We start from the raw sequence: 20,273 nt of genomic DNA on the forward strand, positions 1-20,273 counted from the left end.
TGGCATAACGCTGCAATTACAGCGTTTTCCATGAGGACGCACGTTTGTCGAGGAGGAAGGAAATGTGGCCGCCTTGTAATTCTCTCTGCAGCAAAAGCCCCGCTAGTAGTCTGTTGTTTTCAGCTTGGTAGGTCAGCAGTATTCATCTGTAATTCTGAAGCTCCAATGGACCTGTTCACACCTGGTATTGACATCCGTCTCAGGTGAGCCGAACACAAGTGGACAGCTCTAAGTTCCGGTGTGAACGCACCCAGGATGCATTCAGGACACATTTGAGATCCGATCACTCAGACCACATTGAGAGGTGGTCTGGGCCACATGTGGCTACATTCAGCATCCTGGCCACACTGAAGGACCGCCTCCTCCACTGACGTGCTCTGACACAGTCTAATGAGTCCTGTCAGAAAATAAACCGAAAATATTTGACTGTTTCGAATGGATAAAATCTGATTTCAGAGCTGTGTGCAGCGCATTGATTTGCTCAATCCTTCTGTGCCACTCTCTCTCTCTCTCTCTCACTCACACACACAAACCCGTCTGTTGGATTGGATATAAACAACACTGCATACCTGTTTATTTGCATATGAAGCGGGGAAGTGAGGTCTGATGCCATCACTGGAGACACATGTGGAGACGATTTAAAAGCAGGTGTGAGCCGATGTACTTAAAGCTGACCACTTGTGATCGGATCACTGATGACACATGTTAATGCCAGGTCTGAAGAGGGCCAATAACACCACTCAATCATGTGAGAGACACACACACACACACACACACACACACACACACACACACACACACACACACACACACACACACACACATTCCCACACACATTCCCACAGTCCCCAGAGAGGAAGAAACCACTCAGCTTGCAGGAGGAGAAAGTGTGTGTGATGTATCTTCTTCAGCCTCTGGTTTCAGGTTTAACTGTGCTATAGATACATACACACACACACACACACACACACAGTATGGTGATTCTGTGTGATTCTGGTAATTGTAGACAACAGTATTATGTGGAGGCAGAGACATGATTGTAAGGTTTGCAGTTTAGTTCAGTTAGCGGCACACACACCTGTGTGTGTGTGTGTGTGTGTGTGTTGCCTACAGTCAGGACAGTTTAATCTGAATGAGCCGCATGGAGTTTGTACTGTTTGTTTGGATTGAAATACGTGGATGTACTTTGGATTTAGCTCATTTAACAACATTGTTTAATCCCAGACATCAATAGATGTTATGATGTTAATATAGTTATTGTGTTTCTTTAAGTTTTATTTTCAGTGGTACTAAATATTTGTGTATGTGGGACTGCACCAATATTATTGCTAAGTGAAGGAGCAGTATATTAGCTCAAGCTCCAGTCAGTTTGCCTTGAGTCAAACCAGACTCCTTTATAAACACAGACTCTCTTATAAGCAGCCAAACTTCTTAAAGCTGGATATAAACGCTGGATCAGATCAGGACACAAAGTCATTGTCACTACCTTTTGTTTACATTAAATTGATGAAGGCTATATTCCTCTACACATTACTTTCCTCATCTCGGTGGCATCTCAAGAGAGAACATTGTGTGTATTTAATGACTGAATAGTTTTTATAACCGTGGAAAGCTACAGCACTCCTCTGTGGTTTTCCATCTATATTCTTGGGTTTTTATCTATTTATGTAACAACTTCAGCACCATTCGCACAAAACTTGTCTACATTTTTCTTATAGTTGTAACTCGGTGGAAGCAGGAGACACAGACACACACACTGCTACAACATCAGTGAACCCACTTAGGTACCAAATGAAAAGGTGCTTCTTATTACAACTTGAGATTATCAAAGTCAGACATTTTCTTCACCGTCTTCAGTATCAAATCCAGTTGATTGTTATCCATGTTTCCATGGTTTCAGAGCAAACAGCTGATGCAGAATAAATTTCCATGATGGAGATTTGCCAAAGTGGAACCAAATATCAGCTATAAAACATAAGTATTGGTTGTTTTAGGTTCTAGGGATGTTCTGATGAAGTTTTTTTGGCCCCATCCCTGTTGGAGTAGTAAGAAAATCCCACACACTGCTCTTGCTCAACATCACAATTAACTGGTCATCATTACATTTCGGTCAAAGTAATTTAAACAGCTTCTATAACCATGATCTTAAATAGATGATGCTCCACCCCTCTCCTGTGTGACAGTTAATCTTCTGTGGGAGTGTCTGTCAGTCATTGACGATGATTTCTGAATACTCTTTTATGTTATATTATGTTTCACACTATTCACACATGCATGTTAATATATGGAACACAGTGAGACATCCCAGTATATAGATGCATCTATTTACAAGATTATTCACAAAATTACATTCTGTTGAATGAAATCATCGGCTCCGCAGCTTTCATAAGTCATTTAAAGTATGTTATCAAAAGAACTGTTGGGGTCTTCTGTGGGTATATAATACACAGTCTTTCCAGACCAGGTCTGACCTCATACTTGTCACTTAAATGATGATTAAATGTTTCTGACAGTCAATCCCACACACCTCATTCTTATGAGCTTCTTGATCCAAATACAGAAAGATGTGGTTCAAAAATACAAAGCTCATAAACTTAAGTTATTGATATGATATGAAAGTTCAATTAGACCACCCCTGACGGTGACATGACACGATCCATTACAGATAGGAGGTGTCACTCTGTTGAATTTAATGGAAGTAGAAATATTCAGTTCACTCATGGTTGTTCAGCGGTGGTACAGAGTGGAGCTTCTTCCCTCAAACAACTATCTTTGACACTGACAGTAGCATGTAGTAGTCCTGTCATCAAATTACTGACAGAACAAACATTAATTAGCGGCAGCTGATACGACGCACCACCAGCAACGTTTGTCATCTTAACCACAGACAGCGACACTCAGCACCGGGTAAAACTGAGAAGCTGCCGGCTGAGTGTTTTCTGCGCTGCTCTGCTAATGATTATCCGCATCAGAGTTCAGTGAGTCTGTATATTTGTTCAGTCTTACTCACCACTGTGCAGACAGTATTTCACAGTCACATGCTAATTCTCATTTCAGCTAAATGCTGCACTGTAGAGCCTGAAGAGCCCTAACAGCTACAGCACTGCTGGGCTGACGTGGACAAAACACAGAAAAGGATGCGACTGCGATCAGCTTTATTTTAGCACATACAGATTAAATCAAAATCTGCCCAGATCAGCCCCGATACAGAACCTTAGGACCAGCTGGGGACGTCTCTGTTAGGTTCAATATTCAGAATTAAAGCAAGGTTTTCACATGATCTGTTGTGCAGTGCAGGATAAAGCTTGACTGTTGTTGGGGCAGTCTTAAAAGTATAGAAGAAGATTTCTGTCAATTGCTTTCATGAGCAGGAGCGGTGGGGTATAATACACCGGGTTAGGTGTTGCCCCCTTTTCTAAAAGCTGAGAAAAAGCTGCTCCTATTGCATGTACACAATTTTTCTTTCCTTTTTTATTATGCAATATGGCCCATTTAGTTAGGTTTTTTTGTCAATAGCTTTCTCATATTTATCAGATACTTCAGAGCAACCATCTGGGCCTCCTTCCAAACTCCACTTTTTAAAGACAAATCAAATATCTGATTTTGATTCTGTATTTTCCCACTAGTAAAACCTCCTGTTTTATTTCCACTATTTATCTTCATCCAGGCCATTAACCGTTACACAGCTTCTGTTTGGACTCGGTTCAGACTTATCTATTTATGGTTTATTGGAGGTGGAGTCCAGACGCAGTTCATTCACTAAATGCAGCTGGGATCTGGTTTCACTGTTTGGTCTGGAGATAAACACAGGAATGTCTGCATCAACTCACACACATCACACACACACAGAAAGCCTCTCATAGTCACACAACAATGATTCAGTAATGACACGCAGCCATGCACACAAACAGGTTTAGTAAGTTGAAAATGCAGATGCAGGGAGTGTTTGCAAACCCAGCTCAATCAATTAATAGCAGAAATTGATGGTTGATGGTGCTGGTGTGGAACTGCCCCCCCACACCCCACCCCCAGTTCAACAACCCAGAATTAATTTTAGTTTTAATTCTGTCGTAATTTTTTTTTTTTAGCTGTAGTGCTTTGTTGATACTCTATTGCAGCATATTGTGTTGAGAGAGAAAAAAAACACTAAAGTGACCTTTTGCAAGGAAAGCTACTACTACATCCACACTAACACGCGTTCATTTTAAAAGGCTGTTTTAAAACAAAAAGAATCTCTGTCCAGACAAGCGTTTCAGCTCCATATCAGAAATAATCTCCACACAAACAGCCAAACAACCAGACACATATCCCATGACCATGACCACAAATGTACCATGTGCCTCATACAAAGCAACACTAACAACTGAAATGTTCCCATATGGGTCCTTGTGACAAAACATGATCAAATGAGACTCTAAAGGAGGATCTAAAGCATCTATGTGAGGATCCTAAACTTAGAATGAAAATCCCCTTGTAGTGTCTTTGAGAGTCAAGTCTGTACAGTAGTTGCTCTGTGTTGTTGTTTTTAACAGTGGTATTCCTCAGGAGGGACCTGATCATCCCACCATTCAGCTGTGTGTGTGTGTGTGTGTGTGTGTGTGTGTGTGTGTGTGTGTGTGTGTGTGTATGTGTGTGTGTGTGTGTGTGTGTGTGTATGTGTATGTGTGTATATATATATATATATATATATATATATATATATATATATATATATATATATATATATATATACACATATATATATATATATATATATATATATATACACATATATATATATATACATATATATATATGTGTATATATATATGTATATGTATATATATATATATATATATGTATATATATATATATATATGTATATATATATATATGTATATATATATATATATATATGTATATATATATATATATATATGTTACAGTATTAGTTGTCCTTAATAAACATCACCAGAAATTCAAATAGTGAGGTAAACATATGTAAAAGTAATGTGAGGCGTCAGTCTGCTTTGAATCAAGGTTTCCAACAGTTTTTTCTCCTTCCTCGATGAGCTGACGTCATCTCGTCACAGATTTGTTTATACAGTTGTCAGCTCCAAGCTCAGCTCGACATGAGCAGTATTATAGGCTTTTCATTTACTCCAGCATACAAATAACTGATAGTATACTGCAGGTTTACTATACAGTTGTTTGACAGCTGAATAACATTTCACTCACAGCATTAGCTTTGGTTTTAACTGTCAGAAGACGTTTTCCACTGTAGTCTGAATTTTAGAGCATTTCCCTCTCATACAACTATACACAGCGGCATATATAGAAAAATGATATGTGCTGATTGTAACTGAAACATTAAACACAGCACTGTGTCACACAATAACAGGTGATGGCTGTAATGTTTACCAAACAGACGTCCTGCGGATGTTGGTGCTGTTCACTCTCATATTCTGGATCAGATTCAGGTTCGAACACGTACAAATATTGCCTGTTTCAGTCAGAGGTTCAACTGGGGGGTTGTGTAACAGACAGTGTGAGATAAATAATTTTTTTTTTTTTATTAAGTGTGAATCATGGAAAGCTGCTCTAGTGGAGTCCCAGAGTAAAAATACAGAGCCGGAAATGAGCAGAATGGATCCTAACTGAGTTGAATCTGAAAGATATTATGTGTTATGTAAGAATTGTGCTTCAGCTAGCTCTGCTGAAGGAGACGGTGGTAATAAAAAAAAGTGTGTGTGTGTGTGTGTGTGTGTGTGTGTGTGCGTGCGCGGCATACTGCTTGTTCGTAGCAGTGTGTTGTTGGCGCTCGTCCACCTGATGAATGGACGACTGGAATGTGTTGGCTGTCTTAATGAGCTCTGTAGGAAGTTTCACAGATGATGCACTAGCATCTCAGCAGACGGACACTGTGAGAGACTGAGAAAAACTGACACACACTCACACAGACATGTTGACTCAGACATACCAGATGCTGTTTACAGCCCCGCCAAGGAAGACGTGAAGAAATTAGTGTAAACTCTGGAAGCCTGCTTGTGATGTCTAGTTGGAGACAAGAGGGAAGACTTTCCATAGAAACAACTTAGGTTGAGCCATATTTCTCAGAAATCACACCAAGAAATGATTAAGTAAAAAAATGTTTATATAACACTAATGCAAGAATGAAACTTAAGAGACTTATTTGCTGTTTTAAGCTTAAGTTTTTTTTTTTGTTTTTTTTTTTAGAAAAGTTTTGTATCAACGACTTGTTAAAAACTATGGTTATGTTACGTGTTCACTTACTACCAGCTACTTCCAAGAGCTTTCAACCACATCTGACAGTCATCACCAGTGGATGGAGTTTGCTTGGTCGCTGCCATGGAGACAGCTCAGTTGTCATCACATGACCACAGTTCCATCCTCTTTCACATTATGACAACGGTGCCACCTGAATGCTGACTGTTAGCATTGTTATCAAAATTTAGCTTGTCACATCCTCTTAAAAAAAAAAAAAAACAGACGATAAGTGTATTTGTCAAGGTCTCAGACTGTTGACACGTATGTTATGGTGTTTCTGTCCTAATAACTTTTGTCCCGTCTCTCCTCTGCAGGCCTTGCGGGTGATGGCAAAGATAATGAGGGAGTGCTGGTACGCCAACGGGGCCGCCCGACTCACCGCTCTCCGAATCAAGAAAACCCTGTCCCAGCTCAGCCAACAGGAGGGAATCAAGATGTAGACACAACTACCAAACACACACACACATACACACACCTCTGACTGGCATCCATATCGTTAGCATTACAGCATTTATTATCTTCATTATCTATTCATTGATTGTTCCTCCCCTTTGGTTTGAAGAGAAGTGAAGAATATTTTTCCCCCCGTGCTCTTCTTTTTCTTATCCCATCTCATTCATTGACAAACTGATGAATCCTGCACCTGAAACTCAGGAACCATCTATGTGTGTGCGTGTGTTGCGCTGGGCTGACATACACACATGAATGGCTGGATCGATGGATGAATGGATGGATGGAACTGATGAGGGGTGGTTTCTGAAGGGGATAAAAGAGGCATTAAAGGACGCCTCCACTCATTATCCTCCATGTTAATTCACTATATTCATCCCATGAAGTCTCTCTAAGACCCACAGAGGCACCTGGTGTCCGTCTCAAGTCCCGCCTCCACCCAACCAATAAGAGCTCAGCCCTCAGTGGGTAAACTAAAGGCCAGACAGGTAGCTGGGAATCACCTGGGAGGCCTGTGAGCTGCCGGAGCTTCGTTCTCATCTCCTCACATCATCATCATCATCCCCTCCTCATTTGTATATTAGCATTTCGTTCTTTACTTAAGAGGGTTAAGCTACTCTTCAGTGGGGCTGCAAGTGGCTCATTTACATTTTTGAATAATCTGTTAAATCATGAAATAATCAAATTTCCTGAAAGATGAAAAATGAAAACCATATGTGTTCTGTTTATACAACACACACAGATTTTACAAACGTACTTCAAACATACATTCTTGAATGGATGATAACTGTGCTCTGCTGCCACAAACTCTAATGTGTGCCATTTTTTTCACTTTTTTCACAATAACAAAAGAAATCAATGAAGATCTTTTTAATAGAGCATGTATGGAAGAAAATAACTGTCATTAGGTTCTTAAATATTATACTAATACGAAAAATTTTGACCATGAAAAACAACTGTATGAATGTATGTTGTTTAATTCATTTTTAAATAACATTAACGTTGGAAGTCAGAATCAACCTGGACCTGTGTCCAGTCAGGTTCAGTGTTGACTCGTCACATCTGCCCAGTCGTCATAAGCGACTGGACAATTTACCAGTTTGTCTTTGAGTTTTAACCCAAAGAAAAGACAAACAGGCATTTTTATCATTGAAAACATATTCTTTCTATTCTTCTATTCTTTATAAGGGCCTCTGTTCGGCTGCAGCTTCTTGACCCACTTCCACTTAATCACAGTGACTCAGCCACGATCATTAGTATTTCAGAGAGTAAAGATTATTCAGCAAAGGAAACATGAAGTTGTTTGCAGCCCTACTCTTGAGTCATTTCACAGTAGCACTGGGGACTGAAGTGAGGATCATGGGTCTGTTAGCCGCCCTGTGGGGTTCACACAAACGTTGGCTTCATCTAGTTGAGTAGTGAGCAGAATCTCTCATCTCTGCAACAATTTTGCACCTGTTTTTCATTTGTAACTGTTGTATTTCCCCGTCTCCCCACATATCTTCAGGGAGTCGGACAGGTCAGTTTAATTTATTGTGTTTCTTTCTTTTTTTTTTTTCTTTTTGGTGGCAGGGGATCTTTTTTGCAAAACTAAACTGGACATGATGACCTCATTCATTTTTGGCGAACATGCTGCAACATATGCAATATACAGTAGATAAATGTGTCTATTTTCTATACTCTGCTCTGCTAAACCACAAACAACAACAACAACAACAACAACAACAACAATCAGCTGCCACCATGCCTTCCAAGCCAGCTGTTACCGGAAAGTGCCAGTGCTTTAAAAACCCAACTCCTCTCATGTCGGCTGCTGTGGAGTGTGTTTGTTTTCGCGTGTATGCAGCTCTGTGCGCGTGTGTGTGCGTCAGAGGAGGCCCGCGGGAGCCCTGCCGAGCATACAGCAAGCTCGTACTATGCACACCCAGGAAGTAGGGACGGGGAGCAAGAGGGGACACACACAGCACACGTCACAGCACCCACAACGCAGTCGACACCCTGGTGCCATTTCGTCAACCCCTCCTCCCCCCTCTCACCTGAACACCTGACCACCTCAGCAGCAACTCATTGTACAGCTTCTCCTCTCAGCGGACTGAGTCTGGAAACTGAGCTCCAGCACCTCAAAACTGTGTTTAGTTGGAAAAACTTCACCACAAAAGCTTACGGCGGCTTTCATAAACAGACACAAAGACTTGTAAGCATTACTGATGTTGCCCTATAAATGTAAACTCTTGGATTTCAGATTAGTTTTTTTTTTGGTTTTTTTGGGGGTTTTTTTTGGGTTCTCTCACGTGTTTGTGCCGTTGACAGCGCAGCAGCGCGATTCAACCTTTCAAGTGTTTTCTTCTCTGTAGGATAATCAACAAAAAAAAAAAAACAGTGAGGTACATTCATTTAAATATAGCAAATGGATATTTACTAAGCCATAGGTTTTCCAGGTTGTTTATCATTTTTTTCTTTTATTGTGGCAAGGTCTTTTTCTACTAGAATGTACATTTACGATAAAAAATATGAAAAAAAAATATGCGTAAAATGGACAATATTGTCATTTCAGCTTAGCAAGCCTTAAGGGACCAACGCATAAGAGTCAGAATCTGCTCTTATTTTTTTTTTCCCTTTATTTTTGTTTTTTGTTTTTGTTTGTTTTATTTTAAAGGAAAAAAAACACACACACATATATCTATATATATATACACATATATACATATATGTATGTATATATAAATTGATTACTAAAGGTAAAGTCTACTAAAGGTAGTGTCATGATTCTATCTATAGGATGAAAAAAATATATGTAGCACCTGATGTAAGTTTGTTTCAGTCAAGTGTTTGTCCTGTTGCCAAAATTGCCAGACATCTAAACCTATTCTGTCTCATTTCTACAGATCTGCTTGTGTCCAAGTTCCATCAAAAGCACTTGACTTTCAGCACACAGCTCGAAATTAATTGCATAATTAGATACAGTTAAATACACAAAGTATTAAACAGTCAGTGATTAATGCATCCAGTCAATTGGATCTACCAGACAGTGCTACACTCAAAAGAAATCCCACGGTCTTTTGATTGTTCAGCAATAAGTGCACTTCTGAACCACTTTGGGGTTTACCTGTGTGGCAATTTGGATGTCGGCGAGTCCGTCTGTCTCCATTGTTTTTCTTACATAATGGATACATAATGTATTGATGTGCTGCTACTTAGTTGTCCACCTCGCTTTCCAAGTCGAGGTGAGAGCTGCCGTTGGATGTAAATATCCTCAGATTGCCTGAATCTGATCATTCTGTGCCATGTTGCTCCGATGCAAATCCAGCGCATTTGTCATTTGGTGGGCAGTCCTCTCGAAGATTTGCTGAAGTGTGTTAAAGAGTTGCTTTCCAGTCGCCGTTCATGGAGGTGCGGGGGAGTCCACCCCCTCCATTCACTGCAGCAGCTCATGTCACTGATGAGTTCTTCTTCTCTGGTTCACAGCGAAGATCAGTTCAATCAGTTGCTGTAGATTGGGAAGCTGCAGCCTCTGTGGACCACGGCTGAAAATCACTGTGCCAATCTATCAGTGGGGTTTGGAGTAGCTTGTCCTCTCCACTTTGATGACCACAGAGTTTAGAGAAGGGGGGGAGAAGAGAAAACGCATCAAATTCTTGTTGAGATTGTGATTGGTTGAGTAAAAAGTACTTTCTCTCCATAAAGCCCCCTCTTGATGCCCATATAGCAACTGATAATGTAATAACAGATGGATGCATGTCGGAATTTGTCCAAATTAAAAATCGCACAGCACCTCTAAAAAAAAAAAAAGTAATTAAACCTTTTGAGCATTTAATTACAAGATGATGTAATAGCAATACTAATGCACCTCTTTTTAAGGCAATTATTGTCAGTCCGAAGAACCCTAGCTCCTTTTTCTTGCCAGATAGCATTTTTTATTCACAGTCCATTGGCTTGTGGCAGTCTGTTTGAATTCAGGTCTCAGACTGAATGTTTAAACCATCCAAGTCGAATTGAAGCAAGCAAACAAAAAAAAATAGACCCTGACTGTTGAAACAGCAACTGATAAAAACAAAATCTCCACTCAAACTCCAGTTCAGTCAGACTACTCATGGAATTGATCATTATGTTGAAGTAGAATATGTGCTGACTTGATTTTTTTTTTTTTTTTTGGCATTTGGATTTTAATCAGTCACTTCCCAGAACCCTAAGCTCAACACAGCTGGGAGTCTGGAGTGATGGTACCTTTTAAGCCACTGATGAAAGGTCCTAAGGGGATTAATATAATGTAACATTTGAACATCTAACAGCAACAGCAAACTGTCAGCTGATGAAGACTGTGGTATAAGTTAGGAAGTGGAGATGAAGGCTTTTCCATGAGCTACTTCTGTCTGAAGCAAAATATTCCATAACCTGTGCAAAACATTTCCAATGTGACAAATTCATTTTTGTGAAAATTATATTATCAGTTGCTACAGGCTACATTCAGCAATTCCCTTGTCATCCAAAAAAAAAGAGATTTCGGTAAAAAAGAAGAAAACAAAAAAAACAACAAAAGTTTGACCAAGCAGTTACAGTGTGATGTACCCACCTTTGTAGTTCCACTAGTCAGAGTCGTTCTTGTGAATGAAGTATTATTAAATATGTAGAAATGGTCAGCAGGGGCAGAAAGTGACATAAGCCTTGTAAATATCTTGTGGAGTAAACAACAGAAGAAAACTATCCTGATATTTGAAGAAAGTAAAGTGGATATCGCTGCTATATTAAATACAAAAAGGGTGACAGACTATGCTGAATTAAATGTTAACTGTGTAAACTAGTGGGCCAACTGGGTCTTGCCAGGGAAATCCAGGGCCAAGGATTCGTCTTTCTAAGCCATGTGGGTTTTGGGGCAGGGGTTGGGAATTGGTGGTGGTATGGGGAACTCTAAATTTGAAATCTCAAAGTATCCCTTTAAGTAAGCCCTGGCTCGCCCTGCTGGGCCTTTGGGTGGGATTGAGACTGTATAGTGTGTGTATTCCATTAGCAATGTCATTCTCTGGGACATTAGCAACAACAAAAGCTCAACTCAACAGCACCTCTGTTATGCCTCTACTAGGACAACCTTCATTCTGTCTTAAAGTCACCAGCAGCCTTGTACTTTTTCTTTTCAAAACCCAAGATGACTTAACTGTAAAAAGATGTTTGCACCCAACTGTTTTTCTCTTGTGGTCTTTATACAGCAGTCTTTCTTTCCTTGACTCTATCTTGCCTTTCTCTCTTGTCATTCCATGTCATTCTCTAATTGACATAACAGATTATTTCCTAGCTCCAAGGGCCACACTTCACTGCAGCTGGTTCACTTGCTCCATAACGGGCCAACCAACTCCCATCTATCCTTGCTTTCTGTTACTTCTTCATGTCTCTAAACTCAGATCTTAAGACTGGGGTATGCTTGAGACAAACCAGTTTGTATGATGCAATGAATTGGGACAACAGTTCACACTCCTGGCATTCATGGTGTTTCCCTCAGATGTACACAAGTCATGGAACGGAGTGATAAAAGAGCTTGAGAGAGAAGTTCAAACTGTCTCACCTCCACTTTGCTGCGGACTTGTCAGCTTGTCAGTTTTGGAAAGTTACAAATATTGTCGGACAAGGTCCGAAAAGCACTTTGTTTGAAGGATATTTTAATTTCACACAATTTTCTTCTTGTCAAAACCTGACCAACGATGCAACTTGACCAATCAGTGGAGTTTACCTTATAGGGTTGTCCAGATTCCTTGTTGGATGGTCAGACTGCGACCCCCCACACCTTTCCAGTGCTGAAATTGGAGGGGGGCTGCAGGCAACATTGTTAGTTACATTTATGAAATCACTAATCTGAGCAACATCATGAATGTCTTCAAGGAGAGACTGTCTGAAAGCTATAAAACACTTTTGCGTTAGGACAACATCTTGTACAAACTATTTTGTTTCGAGCGTATGTTGACTTGAGGCTGTTTCTCCTTCTGTCTGAAAGTCATTGGGATTGAACCTGTAAATTGTGTTTTTCCTTCCCTAATTTGGGGGTTATTTTGGTTTGGCAAACAGCTTTTACTTAGGTATTGCGATCACTGAACCTTTTACAAAGAAAATCCGCTGTACCTCCTCTTTGAGAATCTTACCTTGCCTTTTCTTTCTGTAGCTCAGATTAAAGGGGGGAGGAAGTCATTGTACACTGCTGATGTGCAGCCATCATGCGATTTCAAACCTCGGTCCACTGGTCAACACAGATGAAGGTTGTGAATGGGGAGCAGCAATGTGGCCAAGCCGTTTAGTGACTCAAACCTGTATGATGAGATGCGCTCTGATTGTTAGATGTGGTCAAATATGCAGCCTTTTCATGCTATACTTCTAAAGCTGAGAAGGGTACAAAACAAGCAGTTTCCTCTGTTCAGTGTGCATTGATGGAGGGCCAAAACAGGGAGGTAACATAAACTATGCCAGCAGCTCTACCGCTTCAAACCACGCACTGAGAAATTCCCACAGCCGTGAATGTATCAGCCCTCTCAGAGTCAACAAACCAATCCGAGCACAACCTGCATAACTCAGCCCAAAGGTCATGGCAGCAACTTTGTAAGCATGCAAATATCCGCCGCACGGGTCCGTTTCTATATATGTCTCTTTCTCTTGTTATGCAAAGTCTGGGCCCAATCATGTCTGCCCACTCAGTCCCACTGGATCACACAAGGTTGAAAGACCTATCTATGCTAGCATGATCCACACACTGTGATGAGGTCCGCGTTCGGGTCAAAGGATTAAATCATTCTCCCTTCATGGTTGCCCTCCATCGTCTCGGAGACCTGCTATATAATGGTCTCTGCTGAAGCATGTGCAGTGGTCAAAAAGCCAGGGAAAGTGTTACAGTTGACAAGAAGAGCAGTTTGGGTCACTAAAGGGCTCTGCCGTTGCTCGGCTACAAACAGTTTTCTTCTCCAGTTCGATGCTGCAGTGAGGCCTTTGTGGCAACAAGGGTAGCAGAAAGCTTTATCATGTTTTATTTGGTGCCTAAGTTTGACAAGACTTCTTTTACTTTTCACCTCGAATGACAAGACTGCATGTGATTGTGTGTCTGCATTGATGTCTGCATTACCTGCTTTATAGATGTCATCCAAAAGCTGAGAAGATCTTAAAAAAAAAAAGCATAATTAACATATTAAAAAGGTCACTTAATCAAAAAGAAAATACCTCCTTTTAAAGACCAATGTGTTTTACCTCACTGTATATATATATTCTTGATTTGTTTACTCCAAGTTTGCAATTTATCTTTCTCTTTTGTTTCTATGAAATGCTTAAAATAGTTGAAGAGAATAATTTGTTTTTCTTTTCAATGGTACTTTTTTTGTCAAATGGCATTGTATTGTGTTTGTGTTGTGCCCAAGCAGTATACTATTCCTCTTTTACCATGCTCTGTATATGACCTTGTTGGTTGTGTTCTGCGTGAGCTGTACAGTCAAAGCGCTTTACAAATGTCCAAGCCCCTTTCTGAGCTCTGGTACAAATGCCTTGTTCAATATATTCTTTTTGTTTAACGAAAAAAAAAGAAAAAAAAGAGTCGAGGTGGAGGAGGCTGGAAGTGAGGGGGAGGGACTGTACACCCCTACAGCGAAAACCCCTCAACAACTGTTGAACCCTCCTCACCTCAAAACCCTCTTGGATTTCTAAACATATTATAATCTTGACTTTTTTATATAGTGTGTACAGATGAATGAGAGATCAGCATAGGAACTAGAGGATTGACACTTATGTTAACTTCTAACATAGCTGGAGTAGAAAATGGTGTGAATAAAGAAACAAGGTTTCACTACAAGATTTGTCTTTGTTTATTTCTTAGCTACTGGGAAGCCAGCTAACCTTTTGATGGTGGTTTACAGCACAGAAATCATGAATGGAGTTCTTTAAAAGTCCCACACGATGTAAAGTGAGATTTCCATGTCTTTTGTGATTATAAAGCAGGTCTAGGTTCTACATTAATACTGTGAAAGTCTCAGTGCTCAGTCCACAGAGAAATGCACACAGCCTGTATTCAGAAACTGAGCCTTAAAACCAGCCATCAGGACCCCACCCCACCCCACCCGAATATTTACCTGAAATCTGCTATATTTTTATTCAATCACTCAGAAAACCGTCAACCAATCAGAAGAGAGGCTGACATGGTTTTGGGTTCTTAAAACCATAACTGTCTCTTATTCTGGATATCAACACTTCAAATAAAATCAGGAAAAGTGTTAAATATGGGACCTTTAAAGAGGAGTATCTGTATGATAGAAGTTTCTCTTTTCAGTATCTGCATATGTCAAAGAAATAAAAGAGGGTGTTCAGAAACTGATTATTTAAACATGGTTTAAATAATCCAGGCTAACATGATTTTTGCCATATACAATAATCCTGATAATAATCGCCCAGCTGATTTGGTTCCTCAAACACAGGAGATGCTGGACGCTACAGACAAATTGTGTTTGTGTGTGTAACAGCAACTGCCATTGGTCAAACCTTTGCTTTAAAAATTATACATATAAAGTGTATTTGTTCAAAGCTGAATTCATCAGTATTTTTCAAATTATGTAATTATGTTATCAAATTATTAGATGATAATACAAGCATATGAATCAGACACCTGCATGTCTTCATACCTTTGTAGCCTCTTTTAGTTCATAGTTTTGATTTTAATAGCTCTCCTCAGCCTTGGAGCTGTAAGGTGATAATATGACAGGCTGTAGGTCTGTGGGCTTGATTTAGACTTTGTTCAGCTCCTAGTGGCTGAAAATCAATGAATCCAGCTTTGACATGTCATGACCCCACACCCAGGACATCACTTTGTGCTGAAAAGTGGTGGGAACAAAAAAAAAAAAAAAAACTTTTTAATGTGTCTCCAATATCTGTGATTTTAAGCAGCGTATTGAGGGTCAAGGTAGATAATTATGATGGGAATAAAACTGCATAATTGTGCATCAAAAGTGCATAGCCGAGGCTATTACAAGAGTCAGCAATAAGAAAATGCTCTGCATGAAATGCATAAAATCGACCCACAAGTAACACTCATCCATATGCATCCAACCATGAACAATGCCCACATCACACCTACTCACAATATCCAGTGTGACTGCACCTAAAACCTGACAAAAGAGAAACAGCTGAAGGAATAACACCGCGAGAGCTCATGACCAACCAGTCATGAGGCTTAAATATTGATGTGTGAGAACATTTATCAACAGTTATCTTCTCAAAGCGTTCACATTTGATGAATCTCTTTTTCAGAACATTTTAAACAAATTATGTTTTTAAAAAGCAACGGGGAAAAATCGAAGTGGGGGGAACGTGTCCCCAAGCATTTGTCAAGGTGCATTAGATATTAAAATATTGTTATTCTCAAGTCCGACTACGTTTTGGATGACCATGCACAATCATGGTATCTGAAACACATGTGTAGTGTAATACTATGATTACATGTAGTAAGATATGGCACCTCGCATTTATTGAGAACAGGTAAATCCAGTAGATTCTGTGTCCGGGCTCTGTGTCTTGTCACTCCCTAAAACATACTGAGCAGCAGATGGGCACACAGGGAGGGATCAATACCAATTCCCCAGGGGGGAACAGAGCCTGCAGGTGGGGGCTGAAGTCGGGGCTGAGCAGAGAAAAATGCACCTGGAGTCTTCAGCATCAGCAGGTGTGTACATTACGAGCCGGCGCCTGTTAGGGAGAATAAATCTCGCAGAGGCTGGCGACGACAGATGTCCATCTCACAGAAGGCGCTGTTGCTCTGTTTCACTCAGAGAGCTCACACATTAGAATGTAAAGGTGGCGGAGAACAGGGAAAATGCAATTTGCCTTGGTGTCAGTGCAAAAATCTCCCAAATGCAGCAAGATCACAGAGCAAGACCACAGCGGAGCGCCGGCCACCCGCCCAACCTCTGAATCAGCACGTACAGCTGCAGCTAACAAGCATGTGTGGTCAGGTTGCCCCTGACGGCTTCAGACTGAATTTCTCACTTCCTCTGTGAAACCAAAGCCTCTTGTTGTGGTAGTTCTTTGTAAACTGTTGATATGCATCTATTAGGATAATGGACCGCCTCAACTGCAGTATCGACTCGTGTAACGGTGACGAACCTGAGGCCAGCGGCTCATTTGTGAGAGGAAGTGGCTGCAGGTTGCTCCGACGTTGACTGAACCTCTGCTGCAGTGTTGAGGTTCATTTTGATCCATCAGCTCCAATGATTTCACAGACAGACCTGATGAAGTGCAGCCAGCAGACAGCTCTGATTTACAAGCTACCAAACTGAAGTGACGCAGGAAGCCGGCCACACACACACACACACACACTCACTTACCTCCTTCATCTTTGCAGAGGAGGCTGAACTTAAACGGTGTGTTTTTTGGTTTTATTTGTGTTTTCTCCTCACGCTCTATTTTTACTCCTGCTTCATTTTTACCTTTATGTTGCTATTTCTATCACGACCCCTCCATGACACCTCTGCTTGTTGTGAGTTTTCTGCCTTTGGTGTGAGTGGGGTGTGTTCTTGTTATATTGTCATATTGTTTTCAGGTTGTCCGTCCATCCCATTCTCATGGACAAGATATCTCAGTGACACCTCAACAGAACGTCTTCAAATGTAGCACAAACATTCACTCAGACTCAAGGATGAACTGATTAGATTTTGGTGGTCAAAGGTCAAAGGTCAAGGTCACCATGACCTCACAAAACCCGGTTTTGGCCTTGTAGATGGAATATCTCAGCAACGCCTTGAAGGAACTTCTTCAAATTTGGTAAAAATGTTCACCTGGACTCAAGGTTGAGCTGATTACAGTTTGGTGGCTAAAGGTCAAAGGTCAAAGATCAAGGTTACAGTGACCTCACAAAACATGATTTTGGCTGTGTGAATGCAATATCTGAAGAACTCCTCAAGGGAATCACTTCAAATTTGACAAACATTCACTTGGACTCAAGATGAACTGGTTAGACTTTAGGAGTAAAGGTCAAAGGTCAATGTCGTGGTGACTAAGCAAAACACTTTTTGGCCATTACTCAAGATTTCATACAGCAATTGTGACAAAATTTCACACAAATATTTTATATATATATATTTTATATGACTATAAACAGGGATAAACTGAACTAGTTTGAGTGGCGGAGGCATACTGTACAACTGTGAGGCGGTAAAGTAGTTTTGTCTGTTCTCTCCCTCTTTCTTGCCCTCTCTCTCTTCCTGACTCCACACCTGCAAGACATCTGCCATCAAGCAGTCACCTGTTCACTTTTTAAACCCTGAAACTGCATACACAGTTTGTTTGTGTGCCACGCCTCCAGCTCAGTCTCAGTCAGTAGTTATCAAGCCTGTTGTTTGGTTTTTCCTGCCTGCCTGCAACCTGAAGATTTACTCAACGAACCTGCCCACTCCAATCTGCCAAGCCTGCAGCCAGCTCAGCACCACTCGCCGCTCACCTTCACCTGTTGAAAATAAAAGACTTTATTTTACCCTTACCTGCCTCTGTGTCTGCGTTTGGGTCCAGCCTCTCATTTATGACCATTTCTGCAAATCTATTGTTCTGTTCTGTGCGGCTAAAATATACCTCATTGTTTTGTTAAGCATCAAACACACTAATGTTTCTTACAGTGATGATACTACCACTCTGCCCGTCCCTCCTCTGCTCACCATATCAATTTATGTTGTTTATTAAGTGGTGCAATGTTATTTGAGTTTATTATGTTATTAAGTAATATTACTTTATTGAGTCCATTATATGATTTCATGATTGTTTGCAGCACTTTATTATTTCATTTATAATATATACTTTGTAACATCTCTTTAGTGTGGAGCAACTTTGGTTCCCACCTGCTACTGTTTACAGGGGGACAGGTGTGAATGTGACGCTCTACTGAAGGCACATGCCCTGCAAAGAGAGCAGAATAAAGTTGTGTCAGCTGTCCTGCCGTGTTGGTGGTGATTATAGAAGACAGCTACAGGAAAATTGTAGCCTGCTTGTCGCCCACAGCCCAGAGAGACTGGAGCCCGCTATCAACAAGGAGATCACGGTTACACTACCACAGTGTTAAATTACGTCGAATGTTTGTGGTCTTGGAGCGAGGGGGACACACAGTGGGGCTTTACTCAGCTTCTCTCTGTTTACATCTGGCCTCTCCGTGACCACAGTATTAGCCACTGCCAGCTCCACTGTTCCGGATCAGCAGCTGGCGACAAGATGTAAAAGGAGTGGTCAAACTGTTGGCTGTTGCCCCTTTTTATTTGCACTATTACATGCTGTTTGATTTGATTGCTGCAACAATCACAGAAGCTGTAGACCTTCAAGCACCCAGCACAAAAGCAGAAAGGAATTTCTTTCAGCTTTTAATGTTCAGTTTAAATGTTTCAAACTTTTTCTTTATTTCCAGTTCCAAGGTTTGTTTAGTTTCCTCGAGGGTCTCTTCTTTCTGCTCGGAGAAAAAAAGAGACAGATTAAGGAGCCACACTGAGCCGTTGTGTTTGTTTTTCTACTCTTGTGTAGCTGGAATCAAAGCTCAGTGCACCAGGCTACACAACCACAACACTTGCCACGGTGTGAGCAGAAGCTCTCAGTGCCTGAAGCTTCACCCAGGTAAATAATCACCAGCCACCACCAGCTGCTGTCACCGGGAAGGTTCCACATGGATGCACATGACTTCACATGTCCGTTCTCGCACTTCCTACAGCGAGGGAGCTGGTGTGTTATTTTTTCTGTAACATTTTACACTCAAATAAATTCTCAAATAAATAAAAATATAAGCTGGTATTCAAACAATGACCAATACTGTGTGAACTATTAAAAAAAATAAATAATAATCCATCCCCCTCCATGGCAGTGTGGAGGAAGAAATCTCAGACGGGCATCTCAAAACCTGGACGAAAACCAAAACTCTTTTCATCGCTCGAAGCCACTGGAGTTCAGAAGGAAATATGTTTTTGTAATTTGGGTGAAGTGACATTTAAAGGCGTGTGGGACCCTGCTGTTGCTGTGCTTTGTCTGCTGGGCTGCAGACCAAGGAGGAGTTTAATCAGCAGCACAGTGCTCACCTGGGCCTGGTGTGCTCCTTGCAGCAGCCACACACAAGTTTGCACTATACAGCTTTTTTTCTTTTATTTTGTTTACAGCGCATTCCCACTCAGCCAGCCCCTACACTGCTGACTTTACAGATTCCTCACATCTACTTCTTTTTCTGTTTGTCTTGATATATGATTTTGTTATAAATAAATGACTTTGTTGTGTAGTATACTCCTGTGTCTCCCATTTTTGTTGCAGTCTAATACCCTGTTCCCAGCAAAATTAGCAGGTGTAAGCGGGTTGTAACAGCGAATGACTGATAAAGGTCGAAAGATGTGCATCAATCCGCTGTTGAAAATAGTCCCGGACAAATGCAGCATTTCCTCTGTTTGAGTAAAAACTTCAGTGACCAGATAGATAGATAAATAGATAGATAGATCACACTCAGCAAAAAAGTAAAAGCACTTGCTGTCTCTCTGCCAGCACATCATTCGAATATTATATTCAAATAGGGTACAATGATATGAAGCTAAAGTTCA

The 20,273-nt window shown here is 40.7% G+C and overlaps 1 protein-coding gene across 1 annotated transcript in view; it reads left to right on the plus strand.

Moving 5' to 3' along the window:
- The window catches only part of tgfbr1b (transforming growth factor, beta receptor 1 b), a 71,941-nt gene extending 57,414 nt beyond the window's left edge, over window positions 1-14,527 (plus strand). The window contains exon 9 of the mRNA XM_071485586.1: window positions 6,582-14,527. Coding sequence (XP_071341687.1) covers window positions 6,582-6,707 — 126 coding nt within the window. The 3' untranslated portion in view covers window positions 6,708-14,527. The remainder of the gene's footprint in view (window positions 1-6,581) is intronic.
- The last annotated feature ends 5,746 nt before the right edge of the window (window positions 14,528-20,273 follow it).

This window comes from Trachinotus anak, unplaced genomic scaffold (assembly GCF_046630095.1).
Source record: "Trachinotus anak isolate AG129_WGS33_773 ecotype Australia unplaced genomic scaffold, CSIRO_AGI_Tana_v1 ptg000009l, whole genome shotgun sequence".
NCBI lineage: Eukaryota > Metazoa > Chordata > Actinopteri > Carangiformes > Carangidae > Trachinotus > Trachinotus anak.